This window comes from Somniosus microcephalus, chromosome 3 (genome assembly GCF_052327205.1).
Source record: "Somniosus microcephalus isolate GS21.2 chromosome 3, FLI_Smic_1.0, whole genome shotgun sequence".
Classification (NCBI taxonomy): Eukaryota; Metazoa; Chordata; class Chondrichthyes; order Squaliformes; family Somniosidae; genus Somniosus; species Somniosus microcephalus.
Window position 1 is genome coordinate 47,549,865 of NC_140989.1, and position 25,918 is coordinate 47,575,782.

General features: G+C 46.9%; 1 protein-coding gene across 8 annotated transcripts in view; it reads right to left on the reverse strand.

Moving 5' to 3' along the window:
* The window catches only part of LOC147121022 (CAP-Gly domain-containing linker protein 4-like), a 457,143-nt gene that overhangs the window by 327,416 nt on the left and 103,809 nt on the right, over positions 1–25,918 (reverse strand). For all 8 annotated transcript variants that reach the window (XM_085980323.1, XM_085980320.1, XM_085980321.1 and 5 more), the window contains one exon: positions 25,112–25,230. In XM_085980323.1, coding sequence (XP_085836449.1) covers positions 25,112–25,230 — 119 coding nt within the window. The remainder of the gene's footprint in view (positions 1–25,111; positions 25,231–25,918) is intronic.

Consider the following 25,918-nt stretch of genomic DNA (forward strand, 5'->3'; position numbering starts at 1 on the left):
CCAACCTCTGGGTGAAAAGAAGTTCTCCTCAACTCCCCTCTAATCCTTCTACCCATTACTTTAAACCTATGCCCCCCTGGTTATTGACTTCTCTGCCAAGGGAAATAGGTCCTTCCTATCCACTCTAGCTAGGCCCCTCATAATTTTATACACCTCAATTAAGTCTTCCTCAGCCTTCTCTGTTCCAAAGAAAACAACCCCAGCCTATCCGATCTTTCCAGGCCTCGGTATACCGAGCAGCTGAAGGGACGCAAGGGCAGCTTCGGGGAGAAAGTAAGTGCCTTTACAGCACTGCTTGTGGGCCAGGAGTGCTTAACCCCTGTTATGAATCTTATGTAAGAAGTCACACAACACCAGGTTATAGTCCAACAGCTTTATTTGAAGTCATAAGCTTTCGGAGCGCTGCTCCTTCGTCAGGTGAAGTGGAGAGATGTATAAAGACACAGCTTATATAGTCAGAGAATAATGTCAGATGTTTACAGGTAATCTTTCTAACTGCCATTTATCACACCTCGGCAGAGAGATCATCACAGCAATCAAAGGTGTGAATGGTGTCCAAACAGGTCAGTCAGGAAAACATTACATCAAAGAACAATGAGGTGGGGTCACAAGGGGTCAAATGTTGCAGATGCTGGGGTCTGTGAAAAACAAAAAAAGACAAAAAACATTTTTTTTGCTGGAAATCACAGCAGGTCCGGCCGCATCTGTGTAGAGAGAACAAGCCAATGTCGACTCGAGTCTGGATGACCCTATGTCAGGTGGGGTTACATGTAGCGTGACATGAACCCAAGATCCCGGTTCAGGCCGTCCTCATGGGTGCGGAACTTGGCTATCAGTTTCTGCTCGACGTCTTCGGTTGCTGCACTGCGGATCCTTCTGTCTGCTGTTCCGGATCATTGATTGTCTCATTGGGTTCGCTGCTGACATCTTGGGATTTGTGGAAGAATTCCCGGAGCCTCATTCTCCTGATGAATTCCTCTGTGTCTGCCGCGAGACCGATGGGGTCCATTTTAGTGGTGGGGCAGAAATTGAGCCCTCGGCTGAGAACTTCAATTTCGTCTGGTTGAAGGGTGTGGTCGGACAGGTTGACGATGGACTTCCCTGTGGTTTCAACCGTGGTACCGGGGGAGGCTTGGTTGATGCTGCTGGTGATGCCGAGTTTCTCAAGCTTCCTGTTCTTGGTGTGCATGTAGGCAGCGTAGTTCCGTTGCCTCGTCTGTTTGGCGGTGTCTCGTAGCTGGTCTGCTGTGTCCTGAGCACAGACTGAGAACATGGACTCCATCTCGGTTTCGGCGTCTGCTGTAGAGCTGGTGTACGTACGAGATGGTTGAGGAGTGTGCGAGAGGTACGACGGCAGAGTCTCTCAGCGTAGTCTGTGTTGTAGGTCGACTTGAGTGGGTTCGTGATCTGTAGTCCTTTCGGGATCTTGTCTGCTTTCTTGCATCTCTGTAGAAACTTGATGTAAACAGGAACTAGTGAAAGATAACTAGACCTCCATGTTTTGAAACAAGTTGATTAAAGCCTTGTTTTATACTCGAACCAAGTGCGTACTGAGTTTTATTATGTCACCCTCCCAGCCCCCTAAGCTCCCCCCCATCAGACCCGACCGCTCCCCCCGCCCTCCATACAAAGACTACCGGGATCGGACCCCTCCACAGACGGCTCAAGGATCGGACACCCCAGGGTAGGGTAGGTTAGGTTAGGATGGGATGGGACAGCACCCCCCCAACCCCAAGACGTGGCTCAGACCTACCTGCTCCTGCGGCCTGCTCCAGATTCCACCCCGCTCAACTGGAAGCCAAGCCTGTCAATCAGGCTGACTTCCGGGCGGGGAACCTGTGAAGTACAAAAGACACACATTGTGGAGTTAAAACTCCACAGCATGCAGGGAAACCCGGACATCCGAGTTTCCCGTCCAAAACTCCGCCCCCCGCCTACGTAATCTGCCCCCGTTAATATCCAGGCCTATGTTGCAGGTTGTTGGCCTTATATCAGAACAGGCAACTACAGAGGCAGGGAAAGCGGGGGGGGGGGGGGGCATGAGAGGAAAGAACAAAAGGGAAGGTCTGTGATAGGGTGAAAGGAATGAGTGATTAAATGACCAAAGGGATGATGGTGCAAGGCAAAAGGTGGTGGTAATGGGACAAGTAAAGAAACAAAAGATGTGTCCAGAGGAACTGTAAATGGTAACAGCAGAATCATTACCAGCACCTGGGAACACCACCACCTCCAAGTTCCCCTCCAAGTCACACACCATCCTGACTTAGAAATATATCGCCGATCCTTCATCGTCGCTGGGTCAAAATCCTGGAACTCCCTACCTAACAGCACTGTGGGAGTACCATCACCACACGGACTGCAGCGGCTCACCACCACCTTCTCAAGGGCAACTAGGGATGGGCAATAAATGCTGGCATTGCCAGCGACGCCCTGACCCCATAAACGAATGGAAAAAAAAACCCAAAAAAACCTGCTGTCCAAAAAAATGGGAGCAGCGGTTATGATCAGAAATTGTTAAACTGAATGTCGAGTCCGGAAGGCTGTAAAGTTCCTAATCAAAAGATACGGTGCTGTTCCTTGAGCTTCATTAGAACAATGTCTTCTCTCAAGCAGTCCCTCGGAACTGAGGATGATTTGCTTCCACACTAAAGATGGTGACTGATGAGTCCAATGCGGGACCTACAGTCTCTGTCACAGGTGGGGCAGACGGTGGTTGAAGGGACGGGTAGGTGGGGTGCTTGGGTTGACGTGCGCTCCTTCTGCTGTTTGCACTTGGCTTCCGCTTGCTCCCGGCGAAAAGACTCGAGGTGTTCGGCACCTTCCCGGATGCTTGTCCTCCACTTTGAGCGGTCTTGGGCCAAGGATTCCCAGGTGTCGGAGGGGATGTTGCACTTTTTCAAGGAGGCTTTGAGGGTGTCCTTGAAGCGTTTCCTCTGCCCACCTTGGGCTCTCCTGCCGTGTCGGGGCTCCGAGTAGAGCGCTTGTTTTGGGAGTCTCGTATCGGGCATGTGGACGATGTGGCCCGTCCATCGGAGGTGATCGAGCGTGGTCAAAGCTTCGATGCTGGGGATGTTGGCCTGAGCGAGGACAATGTAGGAGGCCGAGGAGAGAGCGTCAGAGTGGGAGTGGGATGGAGAATTAAAATGACAAGTGACCAGAAGCTCACCATCACGCTTAGAATCATAGAATAGTATAGCACAGAAGGAGGACATTCGTCCCAACAAGGCTGCGCCGGCTCTTTCGAAGTGCAATCCAGTTAGTCCCACTCCCCTGCTCTTTTCCCATATCCCTGCAATTTTTTCTCCTTCAAGTATTTACCCAATTCCCTTTTGAAAGCTTCTATTGAATCTGTTTCCACTGCACTATCAGGCAACGCATTCCAAATCCTAACCACTTGTTGCACAATAAAGTTTTTCCTCATGGCCTCTGGTTCTTTTGCCAATCACCTTAAATCTGTGCCTTTGCGTTATCGACCTTTCAGCTATTGGAAACAGTTTCTCTTTATTTACTCTATCTAAATCCTTCATGATTTTAAACACCTCTATCAAATCTCCTCTTAGTCTTCTCTGCTCTAAGGAGAACAACCGCAGCTTCTCCAGTCTATCCATGGTACTGTAATCCCTCATCCCTGCAACCGTTCCAGTAAATCTTTTCTGTACCCTCTCCAAAGCTTTCCTAAAGTGTGGTGCCCAGAATTGGACACAATACTCCAGCTGGGGCCAAACCCGTGTTTTATATAGGTCTAGCATAACTTCCTGGCTTTTGTACTCTATGCTTTTATTTATAAAGCTCAGGATCCCACATGCTTTATTAACCACCACCTTCAGAGATCTGTGTGCAAACACGCTCAGCTCTCTCTGTTGTTGCACCCCCTTTAAAATTGTACCATTTAGCTTGTATTGTCTCTCCTCATTCTTCCTACCAAAATATATCACCTCACTTTTCTGCGTTGAATTTCATCTGCCATGCGTCCGCCCATTCCATCAGCCCCTCTATATCCTCTTGAAGTCTATTACCATCTTCCAAACTGCTTGCAGACTGAATGGAGGTGTTCAGCAAAGCAATCACTCAATCTGCGTTTGGTTTCCATAGACGGCCCCAAGTTCCCCAAGATGGCCATCTAATGCCGAAAGTGGCTAATGTGCTGAATGCAACCTGCACTGTTTAGAGGACACTGGTAATAGGAATTTCAATAATAACCTCACAAGAGTATCATGGTAGGAACGCACAATATCAACACGTATATATGGGTATTCATGTTGTTGGCAAAGGTGCTTTGTGATGCTGCTTCCCCAGCTCCCCTATAGCTGCTGATCAGATGGCTTTTGCTCCAGGGCTGTGTGATTGTGGAGAATGCAGCTGAACAATAATCCTGGAAGCTTTGACTGGGCTATCCCAAAGGACATCCCCTGACCTATCAAGGTATAGGAATCACTGCTTCAGCATGCCTACGGTGTGCTCGCTTATGAATCTGATGGACACGTGTGACTCATTGTATCTGTGCTCCGCTGGTGTGTGTGTGTGTGGATACTGCAGAGGGGTCATGAGCCTAGTCTCACAGAATCCAACTCTTGACTTGCTGTACATCAGCAAATAATAAATACCTCACAACTGCTACTGGGGAAACGAGCATTCACTTGCATGACATTGCAGCTTGTAGAAGTTGAACACTGAGTGAAAACCTTTGTGGTTTATGCATTCCTATTTGCTGGAGCTGTATGCATGCCATCATGACGCCCTGCACTTTTGACAGTACTGCCTCTGAAAAAAAAATCAAAGCGCTCTCTGCTGTTGCTCTCACAATGTCATTGCTTGTTCTTGAAAACAATACATCAGTGACTTGTTTTATGCAGCACTGCACTGTAAACTGGCTGATATTGCTGATGGCCTCAGTTGCACCCAAGAAAGAACTGGAGGCAAAAAATATTAAGGCAGCTGTCCTCTTCACTGCTACTAGTACTGCTATCCTGCGACTTCCAGAAGTTAGGTTGCAGCTCACCATGTTACATGTTGCACAACTCCATCATCACTTCCCCTGTGAATCAGAGCCTCCAAAGTCAGGTCTAGATATTGTGTCATGCCTGAGCAATTCAGCTGGCAAGATATCTGCAGTTACGAACCAACATACTCTAGTGCTGTTTCCAAAAGTTCTACCTCACCCTCCTGCTCCTCTTTCCCCAAGTAACTTAAGAAAGAAATGAGTATCGTGTCTTACATGACCTCAGGACGTCCTAAAGTGCTTCACAACCAATGAATACAAATAGAGTGGGACGTGGGATCCCACTCCACCATTGTGCCAGAAGGAATTGTGATTGCTGAAAAATGGCCTCCAAAGTAACCTTACAAATCTCCTGGTCCTCCGCAGTATAGCCCAACTGCTAAAATTAATGTACACACTACCTTCAAGTAAAGCCACAAACAATTGCATCAAAAATGATATTCCCGTCTCCTCCTTTAATGATCCAGCAATCTCAGGAACCATCGAGCAACTGGTATTTTTTGCTTGCCTATCTTGCAACCAGTGATAATGAAGGAAAATGAAGTGGGATGTGTTGTGACATCACCAATGTGTCATTTTGATGGAATTTAAGTGTGTGCCTCTTTCCGGTGGAATCTATTTTTTTTAATCTGTAATGTACTCAAAAGTCAAGGGAGCTTATCAAGGAAGCTTGCCAAGCAGCATTTTCCCTTCTAAATCATACTGGTTGTTTCTTAAATTAATGCTCTAATATAGCAATGGTTTCCAAACTGTGGTTACAGACCTTGAGGGATCTGCAAGGGATTCCCAGGGGTTTGACACGATCACTGGCTTCAAGATCACATTTAAATTATAAATTCAAAGGTTGGAGAGACTTAATAATGTACACACAATTAACTCAGCTTGCTGACTCTTCAGAATCAAAGGGGGTAATTTTAGCCTAACACCACCCCCCCCGGGCGAGACACTTATGGGCCGGAAACTTACGGGATTGAATCAACCGCTGTTTTACACCCGCCCGCTTTTTTTTTTAATTCATTGATGGGATGTGGGCGTCGCTGGCTAGGCCTGCATTTAGTGCCCATCCCTAATTGCCCTTGAGAAGATGGTGGTGAGCCGCCTTCTTGAACCGCTGCAGTCCATATGGTGTAGGTACACCCACAATGCTGTTAGGAAGGGAGTTCCAGGATTTTGGCCCAGCGACAGTGAAGGAACGGCGATACAGGTCCAAGTCAGGATGGTGTGTGGCTTGGAGGGGAACTTGTAGGTGGTGATGTTCCCATGCGTCTGCTGCCCTTGTCCTTCTAAGTGGTAGAGGTCGCGGGTTTGGAAGGTGCTGTTGAAGGAGCTTTGGCGAGTTGCTGCAGTGCATCTTGTAGGTGGTACACACTGCAGCCACAGTGCGCCGGTGGTGGAGGGAGTGAATGTTGGAGGTGGTGGATGGAGTGCCAATCAAGCGGGCTGCTTTATCCTGAATGGTGTCGAGCTTTTTGAGTGTTGTTGGAGCTGCTCTCATCCAGGCAAGTGGAGAGTATTCCATCACACTCCTGACTTGTGCCTTGTAGATGGTGGAAAGGCTTTGGGGAGTCAGGAGGTGAGACATTTGCCGCAGAATTCCCAGCCTCTGGCCTGCTCTTGTAGCCACAGTATTTATATGGCTGGTCCAGTTCAGTTTCTGATCAATGGTAACCCCCAGGATGTTGATAGTGGGGATTCAGCGATGGTAATGCCATTGAATGTCAAGGGGAGATGGTTAGAGTCTTGCTTGTTGGAGATGGTCATTGCCTGGCACTTGTGTGGTGCGAATGTTACTTGCCACTTGTCAGCCCAAGTCTGAATGTTGTCCAGGTCTTGCTGCATATGGACATGGACTGCTGTCTCCCTCCTGCTTTACTTCACTCGCTCTCCTCCTCCTACTTCACCTCACACTATCCTTTTTCAATTTTTGCTTTCTCTTTCATTTTTAGCTCTTTAATTTTTCAGTCTTCCACTATCCTCCTTCACTTCTTGTTCTTTATTGCTCTCCTCCATGTCTTCCTCTCTTTCACTTACGTCCCTTACCTCCTGCTCTCCTTTTCATCTCTCACGCTCTATGTTTCATCGATGCAGGAAGCACTTAGGCAGACAGTGATCGAGGAAGCACTTGGGGCCAGTGGGCAAATGAGTGGAACAGGAAGCAATCTGTGCAGGTAGGCCAGGAATCACTCAGGTTGAACAGGCAATGGGCTAAGAAGCATTCAAAACAATTGAACGGGCAATGAGCTGGTGGGCTGGGAAACAGGCCGGCAAGCAAGTAGACCTGGAAGTACTTGGGGCAATAGGTGCATGGGCCAGGAAGCACTTTTGTTCAATGAATGAGAATGTAGGCGAGCAAGTACTTGGGGTAGGCAAGAAGTAATCAGAATGAGCAGGCAGGAAATCTCTGAAGCTGGGCCCAGCCCAACCCAACTTGCATTGTTCTCCTTGTGCTGGTTTTCTCCTCAGTTGTATCAGGACTACGTAGTTGCATAATTCCTTTGTCTAGCAAAGTTATCTAGGGCGTGGAGGCAAAATGTCCGTGTATTCAATTGCTGACCAGGTTTATTAAGAATGCAGAAGGGCCTGAACATTGAGTAAAAACCAAACAACAGTAATATTCCTGAGAGAGGATGATGCATGTGACTGGGAAAGTTGAGTCTGTCTCTGGTTACTTTAATAAACAAAACATATGTTTAAACAACCTCATAGAACATTGTTATTTCTACCACTTACACCAAATATAGTTCTGATATTTCTATATCAAAAAAAAAATCAGTTACCTCACAGGCTACTGCACTTTTCTATCATTGGATAGGGATTAGATGGAACTTACAAAAACAAGTCCTGGTTCAATACATGAATGTTGATCAGACTGAGAAGGGAGGAACTCTTAACCTGAATTCTGGAGCCAAAGTGAAGGGGAAGGGGGCTGATATGGAATGTAGCCAATCCAGAAGAGCCAAGACATTAAAAAAACTGTCAGTAAATCTTGAACTTCTACGACTACCCTTCACCCATAATCTGTCTTTTCTATCCTTCCTGAATATCCTCTATCCATTCATACTGAATTCATCTTCTGGGGTTAACTTTATTTCTTTAATTCACATAACATCAGAATTTTTGCTCTTCTAATACCTCCAACTGAAGCATCTTATTCCAAATATCATTCTAGCATTCATGGGGTACGCACTTAATTGTATACTTCATTTTTTCTTTAGTTGTTTCATCTCTTTTTGTTGATTTTGCCCGGATTTATTTCTGCTTTGTTATTCTTTACCTCCTCTTGAACACCCTCAAAGCTCTGCTCATCTACAATTAGTCATGCCCCTCCCCCTTCACATCTAGTTAGCTGACCACTAGCACAAGAGGTTGAGTGATGTGCTGGTTAAGTGTGAATAATACAGGCTGTAGAATTAGAAGCACAGCACCACAGAGTGATGCAATAGAGGTTTGTACCAACACTAAGTTGCAGTTCTAAACTACACTGCCACGGGGAAGCATTACACTAAAGCCAGGTGGTTCTCCAGTCAGGCAGAAGTAAAGGAAAATTCATCACCTAGCCCATCGAATATCTGCTAATCAAATCAAGAGCAACTATAAACTATAGAAAGAGGTACACAGATGGCATGTAGCCCTAAGACAGGGCTGGGAAAAGTAACTTTAAAAATAAAATAAAACATTAAAAATGTACTGCAAAAATTCTGCAGTCAAGTAAATTATTCATGTCCATTCTATGAGAGTTGGCTGTGTAATATAATTCATCTGAACATAAAAGGATTTTGACATCTTCTAAAACTCATTAGACAATTTAAGATGGAAGCTGGAACCTCCGCATAGTTTCCTTAGCTGTGTACTACTCTGTGCGAGAGCTTGAGTGTTGTACACATGAATTCAAAGAAATAAATGTTTATAGGCTGCAGAATAGCTTAGATACATGGTGCGGTTAGAATTCACCCTCGGATTATAAATAAGGCACCTCAACATTTGGATATTAAACTTGTTCTGCAGATTAGAACACCGCAAAATCATTTTACTGAACCCACAAGAGATATGTATAACTGAGCTTTTTTCCTTGCTTACACCTTCAATGTGCTACTGTGAATAGACCCTTCCCCGTGTAAAAGAGTGATGAGAAAATATGATCCAGCCAGTTTTTCTCTACAGCCATTGCGAAAATATGGCTGAGTATAAAACATCATTAACATTTAATTTGGACGTCAATTGGAACTGGCCTAGTATAAGTAAAGGAGAGTGATTGGCTGCAATCTCACTTCATTTTACAAAACTTCTCCCCCTTCAGTTTTGTTTGAAACCACAAAGCATGAAATTTCCATCATGCGAATAAAAATGCCGAATGGAAATCTTCTGCACATTTAAACTGAAGCTGAGCATTTACCATCATGTAGATTTGTTACGATCATCTTAAAAATGATTTTATATTTATTTTAATACTGATTTTACTCCTCCCAGTCATCAATCAGCAATCCCTATACAAGGAAAGAAATAGGTGACCATCTCCCAGCGCTGTATATTAAGGAGTAAAAAAAAACATTGGGGTGACCCAGCTACTGTTTTACTTTCCTTTTTCTGTACAGAAGCACCTTGGGCTGGATTTTGTCATTGGGGTGGGTTGGGTGGTCGGCGGGTCCCGCCCCCACCTCCGATGTGAGGCGGGACAATGGAGCGATTTTGCCCTAATTGGGCACTTGATTTCCAGCCTGTGGGAACCCATGGCCCAATGAGTCTTTTGGTCCTGAAACTCGCCTCTGATGACGTCATCTATGCAGCTGCATTTAAGGCCTGCAAGCAGCCTTGGTTCATTTTCTGCCTTACCACTTTTTTGCTGAGACTTCGGAGGGATTAGTGGTGCAAACATGGCAAGTTCAAGACCCAAGTGCGCACCCCGCTTTGATGAGGACTCCCTCCAAGCTCTGGTGGAGGGAGCAAGAGCTCATAGGGAAGTGCTGTTTCCTTCTTCTGGGAGGAAAAAACCACCCCAGCAGACCAAAGCTGTGTGGCTGCAAGTGGCACAGGAGGTCAGTGCCATCTCAATGTGCAGCAGAACCAGGCTGCAGTGCAGAAAGAGGTTTCATGACCTTCTCCGCACAGAAAAAGTGAGTATTACATCACCATGACCCTCAATCTGCTCCCCATCGCCTCTCATCACCAGCACTCTTGATTGCCAACCTCCTCCTCCACATCCCACTTGACCCTTACATCCCTGCATTCCCTCTCTCTGTATGTTCACATTCACGTAACTATTGGACTATGCAGCCCTCACACTCCCTATTACTGTTATGCTATGAAAACAACTTACAACACACAGGGAGGGCCCTTGGTCTTGGGACCTCACTCCATCTTTGTATCCTTCTAAGCATCTATGCTATGGATTCTCTACACTCACTCCCTTCATTCTCACTCAAACTCCACTTGTCTCCCTCATTGCAGGAAAAGAGAGCCCACAATAAGAGGGAAAAGGCGAAGACAGGAGCAGGGCCACCCTCAATAGCCCAGCTCACCAGTGCAGGGGAGGCGGCCCTGAAGATCGTGGGAGTCGAGGAGGATGCACAAGTGGGGGACGGACAGACGGGCACATCAGAGCAAGCTGGTGACAGAATAGTTTTTCATCTCTCTCATTCGGGGGAGAGCAGCAGCGGAGGAGGAGCCCGGCTTAAAAACCGGCGCGAAGGCAGAGGCCTGACGAGTTCAGGGGAGAGCAGCAGCGGAGGAGGAGCCCGGCTTAAAAACCGGCGCGAAGGCAGAGGCCCGACCAGTTCGGGGGAGAGCAGCAGCGGAGGAGGAGCCCGGCTTAAAAACCGGCGCGAAGGCAGAGGCCCGACCAGTTCGGGGGAGAGCAGCAGCGGAGGAGGAGCCCGGCTTAAAAACCGGCGCGAAGGGAGAGGCCCGACCAGTTCGGGGGAGAGCAGCAGCGGAGGAGTAGCCCGGCTTAAAAACCGGCGCGAAGGCAGAGGCCCGACCAAATCAACAGCAGAGGAGAGAGGTAAAAAGTAATCAGTGTGTGACGTCACCAGGGAGCAGGTAAGTGATTGGTTGGTGAGTATTTCTCTCTTTTCAATACAAGCTTGACTTCTGTGGTGTTAAATTTCTAGGGTCTCTGGTGTAGTGGGGACAGTTGGTAAATAAAGCGCCCTAGAGTATACCTGTAACTGGGGTATTGAATAAATGTTTAAATTAATTAAAGGAGTAAGTCATGGCAGGAGAGCTCAGACCCGTGTTCTGCTCCTCTTGCTCCATGTGGGAAATCAGGGACGCTGCCAGTGTCCCTGACGACCATGTGTGCGGGAAATGCATCCAGCTGCAGCTACTTGCAGACCGCATTGCGGCGCTCGAGCTGCGGGTGGATGAATTTTGGAGCATGCGCGATGCTGAGAGGCTCGTGGATAGCACGTTTAGCGAGTTGTTCACGCCTCAGGGTAGGGCAGCACAGGGGGTGACCATCAGGCGGAGCAACAAAGGCAGGCAGGTAGTGCAGGGAACCCCTGCGGACATCCCCCTTTCAAACAAGTATACCGCTTTGGATACTGTTGAGGGGGATGACTCACCAGGGGAAGGCAGCAGCGGCCAACTTCCTGGCACTGGGGGTGCTCCTGCTGCCCAGGAAGGGGGGAAAAAGAGTGGGAGAGCAATAGTGGTAGGGGATTCTATAGTAAGGGGAACAGATAGGCGTTTCTGTGGCCGTAGACGTGAATCCAGGATGGTTTGTTGCCTCCCTGGTGCCAGGGTCAAGGATGTCACTGAGCGGCTGCAGGGCATTCTGGAGGGGGAGGGTGAACAGCCAGTGGTCGTGGTCCACATTGGTACCAACGACATAGGTAAAAAGAGGGATGAGGTCCTGCATCAAGAATTTAGGGAGCTAGGTAACAGATTAAAGAGCAGGACCTCAAAGGTTGTAATCTCTGGATTACTCCCAGTGCCACGTGCTAGTAAGTATAGGAATGGGAGGATAGAGCAGATGAATGCGTGGCTAAAGAGTTGGTGTAGGGGGGAGGGTTTTACTTTCCTGGATCACTGGGCCTGCTTCTGGGAAAGGTGGGACTTGTACAAGTCGGACGGGTTGCACCTGAACCAGAGCGGGACAAATATCCTTGCGGGGAGGTTTGCTAGCACTGTTGGGGGGGGTTTAAACTAACTTGGCAGGGGGATGGGATAGAGGGGAGCTGAAATGGGGGGGGGATGTGCTGCCAATTATAGAGAAAAAAACAAGTCAGCTTGGTAGACAGGGCAAATATATAAGGGCAAGGCTGGATGGCATCTATTTTAATGCAAGGAGTCTTGCAAATAAGGTGGATGAACTGAAGGTGTTGATAAACACATGGGAGTATGATATTGTTGCTATCACGGAGACATGGTTGAGGGAAGGGCAAGACTGGCAGCTCAATATTCCGGGGTACAGAATCTTCAGGCGAGACAGAGGGGGAGGTATAAGAGGAGGGGGTGTCGCAATATTAATTAAGGAGTCAATTACTGCAGTAAGGAGGGATGATATATTAGCAGGGTCCTCTAATGAGGCCATATGGGTGGAGCTTAAAAACAAAAAGGGGGCAAGCACTTTGCTGGGAGTGTACTATAGGCCTCCAAACAGTCAGGGGGAGATAGAAGAACAGATATGTAGGCAAATCTCAGAGAAATGTGCAAATAATAGGGTAATAATAATGGGGGATTTCAACTTCCCCAATATTAACTGGGATAGTCAGAGTGTGAAAGGCACAGAGGGTGTAGAATTCTTAAAGTGCATCCAGGAGAGCTTTTTGAGCCAGCATGTAGAATGTCCTACAAGAGAGGGGGCGGTACTGGACCTAATTCTAGGGAATGTGGCCGGCCAAGTGGAAAAAGTGCTAGTAGGTGAGCACTTTGGTGATAGTGACCATAATATGGTAAGATTTAAGGTGGTCATGGAAAAGGACAGGGATGGGCCGGAAATAAAGGTTCTAAATTGGGGGAAGGCCGATTTTAATAGGATAAGGCAGGATCTGGCCAAAATGGACTGGGATCAGCTACTTGTAGGAAAATCCGCATCGGAGCAATGGGAGGCTTTCAGAAGGGAGATTGAGATCATACAATGGCAACATGTTCCCGTAAAGGTCAAGGGTGGTTCCAAAAACCACAGGGAACCTTGGATGTCAGGGGATATACGAGAATGGATTAGGAAAAAAAGGAGGGCTTTTGGTAGATACAAAAGGCTAAAGACGGAGGAAGCCCTAGAGGAGTACAAAAAGTGCAGGGGGATACTTAAAAAAGAAATTAGGAGATCAAGGAGGGGCCATGAAATAACACTGGCAAGCAAAATAAAGGAAAATCCGAAGATGTTTTATAAGTATATTAAGGGTAAGAGGATAACTAGGGAAAAAATAGGGCCCATTAGGGACAAAAGTGGCAATCTGTGTGTGGAGCCGGAAGATGTAGGAGGGGTTCTAAATGAATTTTTTGCATCTGTTTTCACTGTGGAGAAGGACGATGTAGACATAGAAATAGGGCGGGGGGACGGTGATATGCTCGAACATATTAACATCGAGAGGGAGGAGGTATTGGCGGTTTTAGCTGGCCTAAAAATGGATAAATCCCCAGGCCCGGATGAAATGTATCCCAGGCTGCTGTGTGAGGCAAAGGAGGAGATTGCGGGGGCTCTAACACATATATTCAGGACCTCTCTGGCCACAGGGGATGTGCCAGAGGACTGGAGAACCGCTAATGTAGTACCATTATTCAAGAAGGGTAGTAGGGAAAAACCGGGGAACTGCAGGCCAGTGAGCCTAACATCAGTGGTAGGAAAATTATTGGAAAAAATCCTGAGGGACAAAACTTGTCTCCACTTGGAGAGGCAAGGATTAATCAGGGATAGTCAACATGGCTTTGTCAAGGGAAGATCATGTCTGACTAATTTGATTGAATTTTTTGAGGGGGTGACTAGGTGTGTGGATGAGGGTAACGCAGTGGATGTGGTATACATGGATTTCAGTAAGGCCTTCGATAAAGTCCCGCACAGGAGACTGGTCAAGAAGGTAAGAGCCCATGGAATCCAGGGTGCCTTGGCACATTGGATACAAAACTGGCTTAGTGGCAGAAGGCAGAGGGTGATAGTCGAAGGTTGTTTTTGTGACTGGAAGCCTGTGGCCAGTGGGGTACCACAGGGATCGGTGCTGGGTCCCTTGCTGTTTGTGGTCTACATTAATGACTTGGATATGAATGTAAAGGGTATGATCAGTAAGTTCGTGGATGATACAAAAATTGGTAGGGTGGTAAATAGCGAGGAGGGTAGCCTCAGTCTGCAGGACGATATAGATGGGTTGGTCAGATGGGCGGAACAGTGGCAAATGGAATTTAACCCGGAAAAGTGCGAGGTGATGCACTTTGGGGGGACTAACAAGGCAAAGGAATACACAATGAATGGAAAGACCCTAGGCAAGACGGAGGGTCAGAGGGATCTGGGTGTGCAAGTACACAGATCCCTGAAGGCGGCGGAACAGGTGGATAAGGTGGTAAAAAAGGCATATGGGATACTTGCCTTCATTAGCCGAGGCATTGAATATAAGAGCAAGGAGGTTATGATGGAGCTGTATAAAACACTGGTTAGGCCACAGCTGGAATACTGTGTGCAGTTCTGGTCGCCACACTACAGGAAGGATGTGATCGCGTTAGAGAGGGTGCAGAGGAGGTTCACCAGGATGTTACCAGGGCTGGAGCGCTTCAGCTATGAAGAGAGACTGGGCAGATTGGGTTTGTTTTCCTTGGAGCAGAGGAGGCTGAGGGGGGACATGATTGAGGTGTACAAAATTATGAGGGGCATAGATAGGATGGATGCTGAGGAGCTTTTTCCCTTAGTAGAGGGGTCAATAACTAGGGGGCATAGATTCAAGGTAAAGGGCGGGAGGTTTAGAGGGGATTTGAGAAAGAACTTTTTCACCCAGAGGGTGGTTGGAGTCTGGAACTCACTGCCTGAAAGGGTTGTGGAGGCAGAAACCCTCACAACATTTAAGAAGCATTTGGATGTGCACTTGAAATGCCATAGCATACAAGGCTACGGGCCAAATGCTGGAATATGGGATTAGATTAGACAGGGCTTGATGGCCGGCGTGGACACGATGGGCCTCTATCCGTGCTGTATTACTCTATGACTCATTGACATTGCATAAGTGACTGATCTTGATTCTAGTGCTCTAACAGTTTGACTTATGATCATCTGCACAATTCAATGTGCATGCAACATTTATCTCACATGTCTAACGCTTTCCTTTACTCGCCCACAGGACCATCGACAGCCCCCCTCCCCACTGTCCAGGAGGAACAGCCTGAGCCACAAGACTCCTCAGAAGAAGCTGCAACCTCTGAGGGCGCAGCGTCAGCAGAATTCAGCGCACCCAGCACCAGCACAGACACTCACACCTCAGTGGGACCTTTGGGAGATAGAGTAGTGTTGTCATCTGGTGTATCACAGCTCACAAGTGAGCATCAGCAGATGGTGGAGACAGGGACAGCAGTGGAGAGTCCTCGTCGGAGGGCGCAGGACTCTCCCATCTCGGCTCAGCTGCATGTCGACCCTGTGCCTCGGTGTCCATCCCGAAGGAGAGCGGTGCTGGAACTCCAGGAATAAGTGCAGGAGTCTCTGGCAGGTTTTGACTCCAGGGTCGCTGCGAGTGTGGAGCAGATTGAGGAGTCCATCGCTAACATGAGCAGAGCCTTTGTGGAGGCATTGGTGCGAGAACGCATCACCACGGAAAGGATGACAACCTCCGTGGAAAGGATGGCTACAGCCATGGAGGAGCTAAGTCGCCAGAGTGTTGAAAACATGGTCATTGTTCAGAATAGACTGACATCTCTGGAGGAGCGATGGACAGCTATTGAGCAGAGAAACCAGAGCTTCATGGAAGTCCTCTGCCAGTTCAGAAACGGGTCCTCATGGCCCCCCTGAAGTGTAGCAAGGTGCTGTCAAGCTGCTTGCTAGCTCTGAAGTGGGCCTGACCCATGAGAGGGATGTTGGCGGCAGACAACAAGGAAGTGGGGGCTCCTCTCCAAGTGCTCACACTTCCATGCCACTTCGGAGCCCTCGGTCAGAGCCCCACCAGAGTCCTCACCCAACTGAGATGGCCATCTCATCCCCTGCACAGCCGCAAAAGCAGCAGACTGTTGGCGAGCCCTCACAAGCTCGCAACCCCAGAGGACGCTCGCCAAAGGTGTCGAGGCAGGAGCAGCATGAAAGTGAGCAAGGGGCCTCCACATCTGCTGAAGCCACAGGGGAAGCACCACGTAGGAGCACGTGTAAGAGGAAGATAAAGCACTAGTAGTCACAAGGGTAGTCACTTGGGTGTTCTGTTGTGTTTAATTGTGAAATGCCATCTGTGAATTAATGTTATAAAATGACTTGATGGCAAACTGTTGAAGTTGTGGGCTGTGTCATTTCGCAAATGGGACTTCCACATTGAGGGCTCAGGGTGACTTGAATTTGCCAGTATGGTGGTCAGAGTGATAGGAAGCTGCAGGTTCTTGTCCATTGTCAATGGTGTGGCAAGAAGGTGCGAGCCAAATGTGTTTGATTGGGCAGCCTAAGCAAATCTGGCCAAGATGAGTGCATCCTGGCTAGCAATGTTCTCGCGTGCTGCTGCTGCTGGTTGATGCATCTCCGCAAGCTGTACGTTGTCGCTCTCCTCCTCATCTGAGGAGGCTATGCGATGAGCCACTTGTACCTCAGGCAGCTGCAAGCCACGATGCTGTGCCATGTTATGAAGTGCACAGCAAACCACGACGATTCTGGAGACCCTGGCTGCTGAGTACTGATCTATCAAGGCATCTGAATCGCATCTTCAGCAAGCCGATGGTTTGCTCGATAATGGATCTGGTAGAAATGTGGCTGGAGTTGTAGCGCTCCTCAGCTTCGTTGGATGGCATCCTCAATGGCGTCATTAGCCACGTCTTCAGGGGATAGCCCTCATCTCCAAGTAGCCATCCACAAAGTTGGTCTGGCGGACTGAAGAGTGGAGGCACACTAGACTGCCGCAGGATGAAGAAGTCATGGCAACTGCCAGGGTACTTAGCGCAAACATGCAAAATTTCCTTCTTGTGGTTACACACCAGCTGCACGTTGAGGGAGCGGAAGCCGTTGCGGTTGACAAAAATACCTGGATTGTGATGGGGTGCCTTAAGGGCTACATGTGTGCAGTCTATGACGCCCTGCACCCTTGGAAAGCCTGCCAGATTAGCAAAGCCAACTGCAAGCACGGTTACACTTGCTTGATCCTTGGAGAAGTTGATGTAATTGTGTGCGTTGGCAAAGAGGGCATCGGTTACCTGCGTGATGCAAGTGTGTGCGGCCGCCTGGGAGATGCCGCTGATGTCTGCTGTTGATCCCTGGAATGAGCCTGAAGCAAAAACGTTGAGTGCGGTGGTGACTTTGACGGCCACTGGTAAGGGGTGTCCACCCACTCCTCTGGGCTCCAGGTCTTACTGCAGCATTGCGCAGATGTCATCCACTACCGCTTGCGAAAGTCTCAGCCTCCTTTGGCACTGCTGCTCAGTCATGTTGAGGTAGCTCATCCTCTGTCTGTAAACCCTGTTTTGGGGGTATCTCCTGCGGCGATGTCCTTCCCTGCGCTGGCGCTTTCTGGCATGTGCAGCTTCAGGTGGGTGAGCAGCAGGCTGGCGTCCTGTTGTTGTTCCTGCTTTTGATGCTGCTGTTGTTCGGGGTTCTGCTGCTGCCGCGGCTGGTCTTCGTCCAGATCTGAGGTCCAGGAGGAAAGGAAATACAGTAAATGGTTCCCATGCTGCAGGTATATACCTCAGTTGAGGAAGCGCTCAGTCAAGGTGGGGAGAGGGGTTTCCCAGGAGGTCACAGTGGAGATGGATCTCAGCTTCAAAACTTCCAAAATGAGCAGACCTGCAAAAAGTTCTCCCAGACCTGAGAAAAGAAAGTTCTGCCACCTGCACATGATCATTGTTGAAAACTCCTTTTTTTATGGTGGCGCTGCAGCTGTTAGGAAGCCATCCACTTGTGAGCCCGCCAGAATTAACTGGCGTGTTCCAGGGGAGACATGCAGCATGCGGGAAATGTGTTAAACTCAAAGACCTCTCAAAATGGCATTAAAGAGGCACTTAAGTGGTTGTTAAGTGCCTTAAGGGCCTATCCCGCCACCGAAACGGGGTCTGAAAGCCCGCATTTGGGAAAGTTGCTCAGAGGTGGGCTGGAGGCGGGATCGGATCCCGACGCAATTGTTGGCAACTTTCCCACCTGACCCGCCTTCAAACCCGCCTCCTCGGGCCTGGCAAAATCCAGCCCCTTGTCTCTAGCTAATGCCTCACATAGACAGACTAGAGCAAGTAATTGAGTATTTCACATGACATAATATATTACTGTAACTTGAGCCAATTCACAATCTATTGAGGCAATTTTAATCCTGCTCACTGAGCAGAAACCGGCCAGGCAGGCAGTTAAAATTGCCCTGGAAACTTACCTGCCGACATCCTATTCCCTTCTCGTAGTCTTCCATTTTAACTTGATCTTCTGAGCAGGCAGGAAAGACACCTGCCAGAAACTGGCAGGGACCTTCTTTAAATATGCAGACTGGGCTCCGATTATGTCATCGGGACTTAACTGCTATCTTAGCCAGTGGCCTGAGCGGAGAAACTGTTGTGGCTTTACTGCCAGGCTAACTTTGTGGGAAGAGGAGTTGGGGCCAGAAGAGGCCCAACCAGGAAGTTTTTTTGTGGGGCCTAGGGGAGTAGTCCTCTGGGCCTTACATGGAATGTTTAGGCTTCCCCTGTCCGGGGCTCCACACCCCACCCATCGCGAGACCATCCCACAACCCCTTACCCACGACTGACATGAATGCCGAGTCCTCAGCCCCCACCTGCCTGATATCCGCCCCAAGTTCAAGTCAGGGGCACAAATCTGAGCCCACTGATGGAACCAACATGTCAACAAAAACACTCACTGCTTGTAAACACACTGTGATTTTCATCACACCAGCATCTTACTTACACCTAAAAATGGTGTAGCAGGACCAATATTGCGTAGGAAACAGAACCACCAATTTACCGCTGCTTGTCCGCCTGTGCTGATTTTAGGTCAGATTTCGATTCAGACAGCCAGAACTCCTGCCTGAAATAGACAAGCAACTATTGAATATATGCAAATCAGCATCAAATTATGTTGAGACATTTTCGTCTCTGGCTGCATTGCTACCGCTAGCTCCTGATCCATTCACAAATCATGGGCAGTACAAGTTGAGGTGCGGCCATTTCCAGTGACAATCAAAAGGAATTCTCAGTTGCTCTCAGGTAAAACCCTGGAAAGTTTTGGAATAGATTTTGCTCGTGTTACATTGTGGTTTTTGGCTCCATTTCAAAGTGCTTGTAGAACATTTTGAATTCTTAAGGGGTTTCTGGCAATGCATTTTTCCTTCAGGGGGGTCCTTCTGCAAGAGGAGGAGGAGCAACAGCAGGAGGAAGCTCTAAACAGAGCTGCAGCTGCAGGAAGAGCAAATAGAATGAGGCGGGCTCACAGGAATCCTTACCCTCCCAACAAAATGTGTAGGCGCAGGACAACAGACCTGCAGTTTCCTGAGGAGCAGTGCATAAACAGGCTTCACTTCTCTAGGGAGGCTATCACAAAGTTGTGCTTACTCCTGCAACAAAACCTGCAACCACGTGCTACAGCTAGCACAACACTGCCTAATGCAGTCAATGTCAGTGCAGCCCTGAACCTTTGGCTCCTTCCAGGCTGCTACAAAGGTTATCAGTAACATCAATCAGTCTGCAGTTTATGCTTGCATTAAACAGGTGACTGATGCCATGTTAGAGCAAACACTTTCATCACTTTTCCCACAGACATCTGTAAGCAGCAGGATAGGGCTCGAGGTTCAGAGATTGCAGCCTTCCCCCGTGTGATGAAATATTCCATTCATCACTCATCAGTATTTCTCTGCCTGTGACTGTGGTTGGTTTCAGTTTCATTTCCATTGTACTGTGTGTAGGGCTCCGCCCATACCTGGCTCCTATGTAAGCTGGCCCAGCCTGCAGCACATCCAGTACGGCAGACCTCTGGATGGAAGATACATTCTCCTCTGTGTGTTACCTTCTAAGTCAATAAAAGCCTTGTTTTGTTTCGCTAACATCGAGTCTCGGATTTATTGAGGCACATCATCCCGCAAGTCCAGGGCATTGCTGACTGCACCCATGCCTCCCTGCCGGCTCCTTCAAATTACCCCTCTGCCTTCATGAATCGCATGGGCTTCCATTCCATTAATATACAACTGGTGTGTAATCACCAGCAGAGCATCATGCAAGTCTATGCCCACTTTCCCAACTCTTTGCCCCTGCACAGCAAGTGACAGGTTGTCTTCTTGGGGATAAGGGCTATTCCCCTGCACACTTGGCCTATGACTCCCCTCAGGAACCCACGCTCTCATCAAGCAGACCATTGGCATACTCAAGCAACAATTCTACTGCTTGGACGGGTCTGCTGCTTCCTGCAATACCGTCCACAAAGAGTGACCCGTATCATAGTGGTTTGCTGTATGCTGCATAACTTTGATCTGTAATAGGAACAACACATAGAGCCGCCATTGAATGAGGACTGTCAGCCACATGATGAGGGAGAGGATGCTGATGACAGAAGATGAGGGCTCCAATTGCTGCCTGCAGCCAGAGCTCTTCAGCAGCAACTTATTTAAAAGCACTTCAGCTGAACAATCCCTGCTCCCTTGCAGTAATGGTTTTGTCCAACATCTCTCCCAGTCCTTCTACCCTCAAATAAACTGCATTCGTCCAAAGACCAACATTGATATTCATATCAACCAACATTGCAGGATCACCAGCTACTACAGGAACATTCTCCACACACACAGATTTCAAAAGGATTATAATTTTACAGACTTAACATTAATTATCACTCTGGTGTGAGCCCCTTGGGCCTGTCTTAAGCGCTCTTCTACGAGCTGCTTCCCTTGTGGCTTGAGCATGGGAGGTGGAAAGCTGATGTGGCTCAGTCACATTCTTGAGATGCTCGTGGTTGGCGACCTCTGGGAGTTTGAGTCTATCCAAGGCAGAGAAGATGGTTGAGCCCAGAGCCTGTATGGCCTTAATATGACCATCCCTGAAAGATTCTACTGGTTCTACAGACTCTTGCAGGGGGGGCCAAACGTAGTGTCTACTGAGTTAACCACATGCTCCAGGCTTGACTGCAATGTGTCAAGCCATGAGTAGTGGACTCTTCCACACTCTCCGACAGAGTGGAAGCTCCACAGCAGGCAGCCCAATACACTGAGCAATTGTTGGTGCATCAACATCTTTCTTTTAAAGGCTGGGACCCTAAAGTCTGCATCTCTGTCCTTTTCAACAGAGCGAGGATATTAGCTGGCTCTCTGGTGAGCTATTTCATAGTCTGTTCTTTTCACTGACTCTGCTCACTTGTGCTCAGTGCAGACCCCTCTAAAATATATATCCACACCACACAAGGTGCCAATTTCTGTGCAGGTCCTTGGAAAGACAAGTAATAGTACAACTTCAAGAGTGGATTCACCCTCAGTGCCTGCAAGCCCCGAGATATCTGACAAACCTCAAAAACGGGAAGGACAAAGGTTAATAGGGGTAAGCAGTAGCAGATGAGTGACAGCGCAATGCATTACCAGATGGTCATGCTGAGTGTGTGAATGAAAGAGTTTAGTGAAAGAGAAAAGCAGGGAAAATGCCTAAACATCTGCTGTGCTTGGCCTCCGGCGTAGCCATCTCTCTTCCATTGGTGTCAGTGTCTGTACAGAAGCAGGACTTCCTCCTGTGCTCGTACTCTCCCTTCTATTGTGTGCCAGCTACTCCTGCAAGAGTGGAAATAAATTAGTCTGTGCCCTGTTGAAAGGTTTTCAGTATGTCTGAGGTAGCTTAGCATGGTGTGCGTGATAAGATGAAGAAGCACCAAGTGTGGCTAAGAGGGGAAAGTAGCTGTGAGGTCAGTAGCTGGTCTTGAGGATGTGAGTGCAAGCAGCAGGTGCAGGTGATTTGAGAAGCATGGGAAGTGGGGGAAGGAATGTATTGATAGTGCTGGGGCTAAAGTACAGTGATGCAAGCCTATGCAGAGAGTAAGAGAGATATGAAGACGTGCCTTACCTCAACAGTCCTGGTGAGGTCATTCATTTATTTTTACCTGCACTACAAGTCATGGGAACAATGATGGTCGCATTTAATTGCTCTGCCACCTCTCTCCACTGCTGCTGAGAAATTTGTCTGGGTACCCGTCACCCATCAGAGCGAAAGTGAATCTCCTTTCTGCTGCTAACTTCCTCTATGAGCACTGCTGCATCAGAAAATCTGGAAACCCTGATTGAAGTCATGCTGCCTGCTGTTCCAGGAAATCACTGTCCACTATTTATCCTTTATAAGTTCACCTCCTCTTCAAGGGCTGCAGGCTGCCTTGAAGTAGAGGCCGGCCTGTCAGATTTCTCACACTTCCAATCACCGAACTGTCGATAGGGAGCGTGATTAGTGCTGGCAGCTTGCCAACTGCATTTAAATTAAGTCCGGCCATGAAAATGGCATATGTCCCCGCCAACTGCGCTGAGCAGACAGAATAGAGCACCGCGCCCACACCCCGCCCCCCCCCCCCACCCACCACCATCCACTGCACTACACTGCATACAAAAAGTGACCCCACTCAATTTTACCCAAATATGACTCAAGAAATTGAAAGAAACTGAAGAGGCATTAGGTTTTTTTTTCCATCATTGTGGTAAAACTCCAGATCTGAAATCTGGGCCTGCTTTTTCTTGCAGGGGAGTGGGATTGGGGAATGAAAGAGCCAGGATCTACAGAAAATATTTAAGTACACATCACGTTATGTGGAGTGCAAAGAAACTGAAATCCTTCAGTGTCTATTTTCTGGTACTATCAGGCACTCTGCTGTTCCCTTGTAGCTTATTGGTGACCTCTTGTGACAGAAACCTAGTATTACAGCATTATAATACTAGGATGTGAATGATTTAACAGTCTTGAACTGGCCTAAATGAATTTTTCATCAATGAAAATATGTCACAATTTTTCCAAGCATACCTCAAGAAATCGCAACAAGATCAGATGCAACACAAAAAAGAAAAAAAAACAGCTTGAAGACAGAAGGATAAACATTGCCAACATCGCCAGATGTTATTCATAAGCTGTTATACCTTTCAGATCAGCAAAGTCAATGTGATGATAGTCATCTTACCTGACCAAATTAATAACAAGTAGATACCATAGCCTATTTTTAAAATTTTCACAATAAATATAATCCAAGGATTTAAATCTAACAACTGGCGGGCTCCCATTTTCCACCCTTCATAAACTTGAACTCTTCCGAAACTCAGCTGCCCGTATTCTAACTCGCACCAAGTCCCGTTCACCCATCACCCCTGTGCTCGCTGACCGACATTGGTTCCCGGTCCGGCAACACCTCAATTTTAAAATTCTCATCCTTGTTTTCAATTATGTTAAAGACCCTATATAAATGCAAGTTATTGTTGTTACCTTCCATGATCTACCAAGGTAGCTGTGCTACAAAATGCTCTGTTTGAATGGTATTGATTCATTATCGCACCCCACCCACCTCCAACCTCCTCCACACATCTGACCTGTCCCTCCTTCGTCATCGCCTTGGAGTCCCACTCAATGTGCGCTGGCACACTGGGATGGTTGATGGCGGTGCAAAGGCCTTGTGTCACACAAATGCGGTGCTCCAGGTCTCTGCCAGAAGTGCCTGGTGCCCAGAGTATCCAAACATCTGCTACTCTAATGTGCTGCCAATGCTGGGAAGCAACGAGCCCCAGACTAGATAGCAAGTGAATATCACAAAGCAGGACAAACCCATAGCACAAAACAGTTACATGGTAATGTATGTGCTTTGGCAGTGCCTGTTCATTATAGCTTGAGGGTTAGGTTTTACTGTATATTGGGACCCTTTTTGAATCAACCCAGATAGAGGAAATTATGTTGTCCTCAATCTGACAGCTATTAATCATTTCTAAGTGGAATGGGTTACAACTGTTTCAACAGATGTACCAGTAGATATGTGTTAGCAAAAAAACTTTCAATTCAATTTAGACTAATTTTACAATATTGATCAGAGAGTTGGATGAAGAAATAGAAACATGATTAGAATTGCACAGTGTATTCAGGAAGTAACTGTAAAAGATGATCGCTGAAGTTCTCAGCTTTCTACTAGTATCTCTCTAGATTATTATCTTACGATCATTGCTATATTTATACATACATAAAGCTTACAATTACCTCAGGTATTCATAACACAGGGATACATCGAGCCAAAGAGTAAACTTGTTCTTATTTTGTGAACAATTTTTCCCAATTACTCATTTCAATCCTTTATTTTGTAACACTAAATGAATACAAATTCCAATAAATTCATTTTGCATGGTTATTTTATACTACAGAGTAGCATTTGTGAAGAGAAGAATATAGGAACCAGAAAAATAAAAATGGAGGTTAAATAAGGGGAAGAAAGTAGGCATCTTTGAATCAAAATAATAGATTAGTCGTCTGCAGCAAGTAATTTTTCTAAGACTTTTCTACTTGCATAAATAAGTCAGGGCCTCCTAAATATTTTAACTTTCCATCCACAGTAATCTTGCATTTAATAGCTGAAGAAAGAATACTGACAGAATAATGTTAACGGAGGGACGCCTAACCCAACAGTAAAATATGCGCCAGAAAGATAAGAAATGGCTCTCCCAGTTACCATAACTAGATATAACTACCCCACTGAAGACACTTTACATGATATTAAAGGATGTTTCCCTCACTTCCCTGCCCACAATGTTCTTCCTTCTCTCCTACGGCAGTTTTACTAGTATCAGCACTTCTCTGGTCCTTTTCCTAAGCACCATGCTTGAGGTGTGAGGATTATATACTGCATGACAGTGAATTATGTTACCATAGGCATTCCAGTTCAATTTTTAATGCTTTAAAAAAAAAATCACAAAATGCTAATCTGAGTATGCAGATTAATTTATTTTTACATCTAAATATCTGCATTTAGGTTTTTCATTTTTATTACAAATTAATTTGGGTATTACTGCTATTTCTAAAGACTGGATCTGTTCATTTTAAAATACTATAGTTTCTTACCCTAAAGACAGGATTGGCTCCATGTTCCAATAAACATTTCACAGCTGACAAGCAGAGGTTTGACGCTGCAATGTGCAGAGATGTTCCAAAGTTGAAATCGCTGCAAGTGGCATCCACCTCTGTCAATAATAGGTACAGAATAAATGCACAATTTCCTGACAACTGAACTAAATCATTGGGCTATTTTGTGATTAATTGTTCAATGTTTGTGTTCAGTTTTGGGTTATCACTACTAGAAAACAGAAGAGTTTTTTTCCACTCTGTCACCCAATGTCAGCATCATGAGGTCAAACATCATGGTAACAATAACATACATTAACCCCAATTCCAGAATGTCACACCCTACTGACTTTTTTCCATCTCCCACACCAGCCATTTTGTGGTTTGAGTGAGATTGCCAATTTTGTGGTAAATTACAATGAGTTTTGTACTCTAGACCTACACTCACAAAGTTGAGACTGCTAAAACACATACAGTATAATAACACATAAAACACACACATGACCATCAAAAAGAAAATACTTTCATCCCATATTAGGTTATGGTACAGAAGATGAATGGATTCTTAACGTCAATTTTCACGAAGCAGTACTGTAGACAAATTCCAAACAAAGTGAGAGTTATATTAAATTATTTAATTTGCTAAAGACAATGGACAAGTAACAACCAGAAAGGAGACTGACCACCTTCGGAGACAGTTAGACCAATTAGGTAGATCAGCCTAGATATGGCAGATGAATCTTAATGTGGGTATAAACGTTGGGTTATGCATATAAAAACAGGTAATGGTAAACATGTAGAACATGA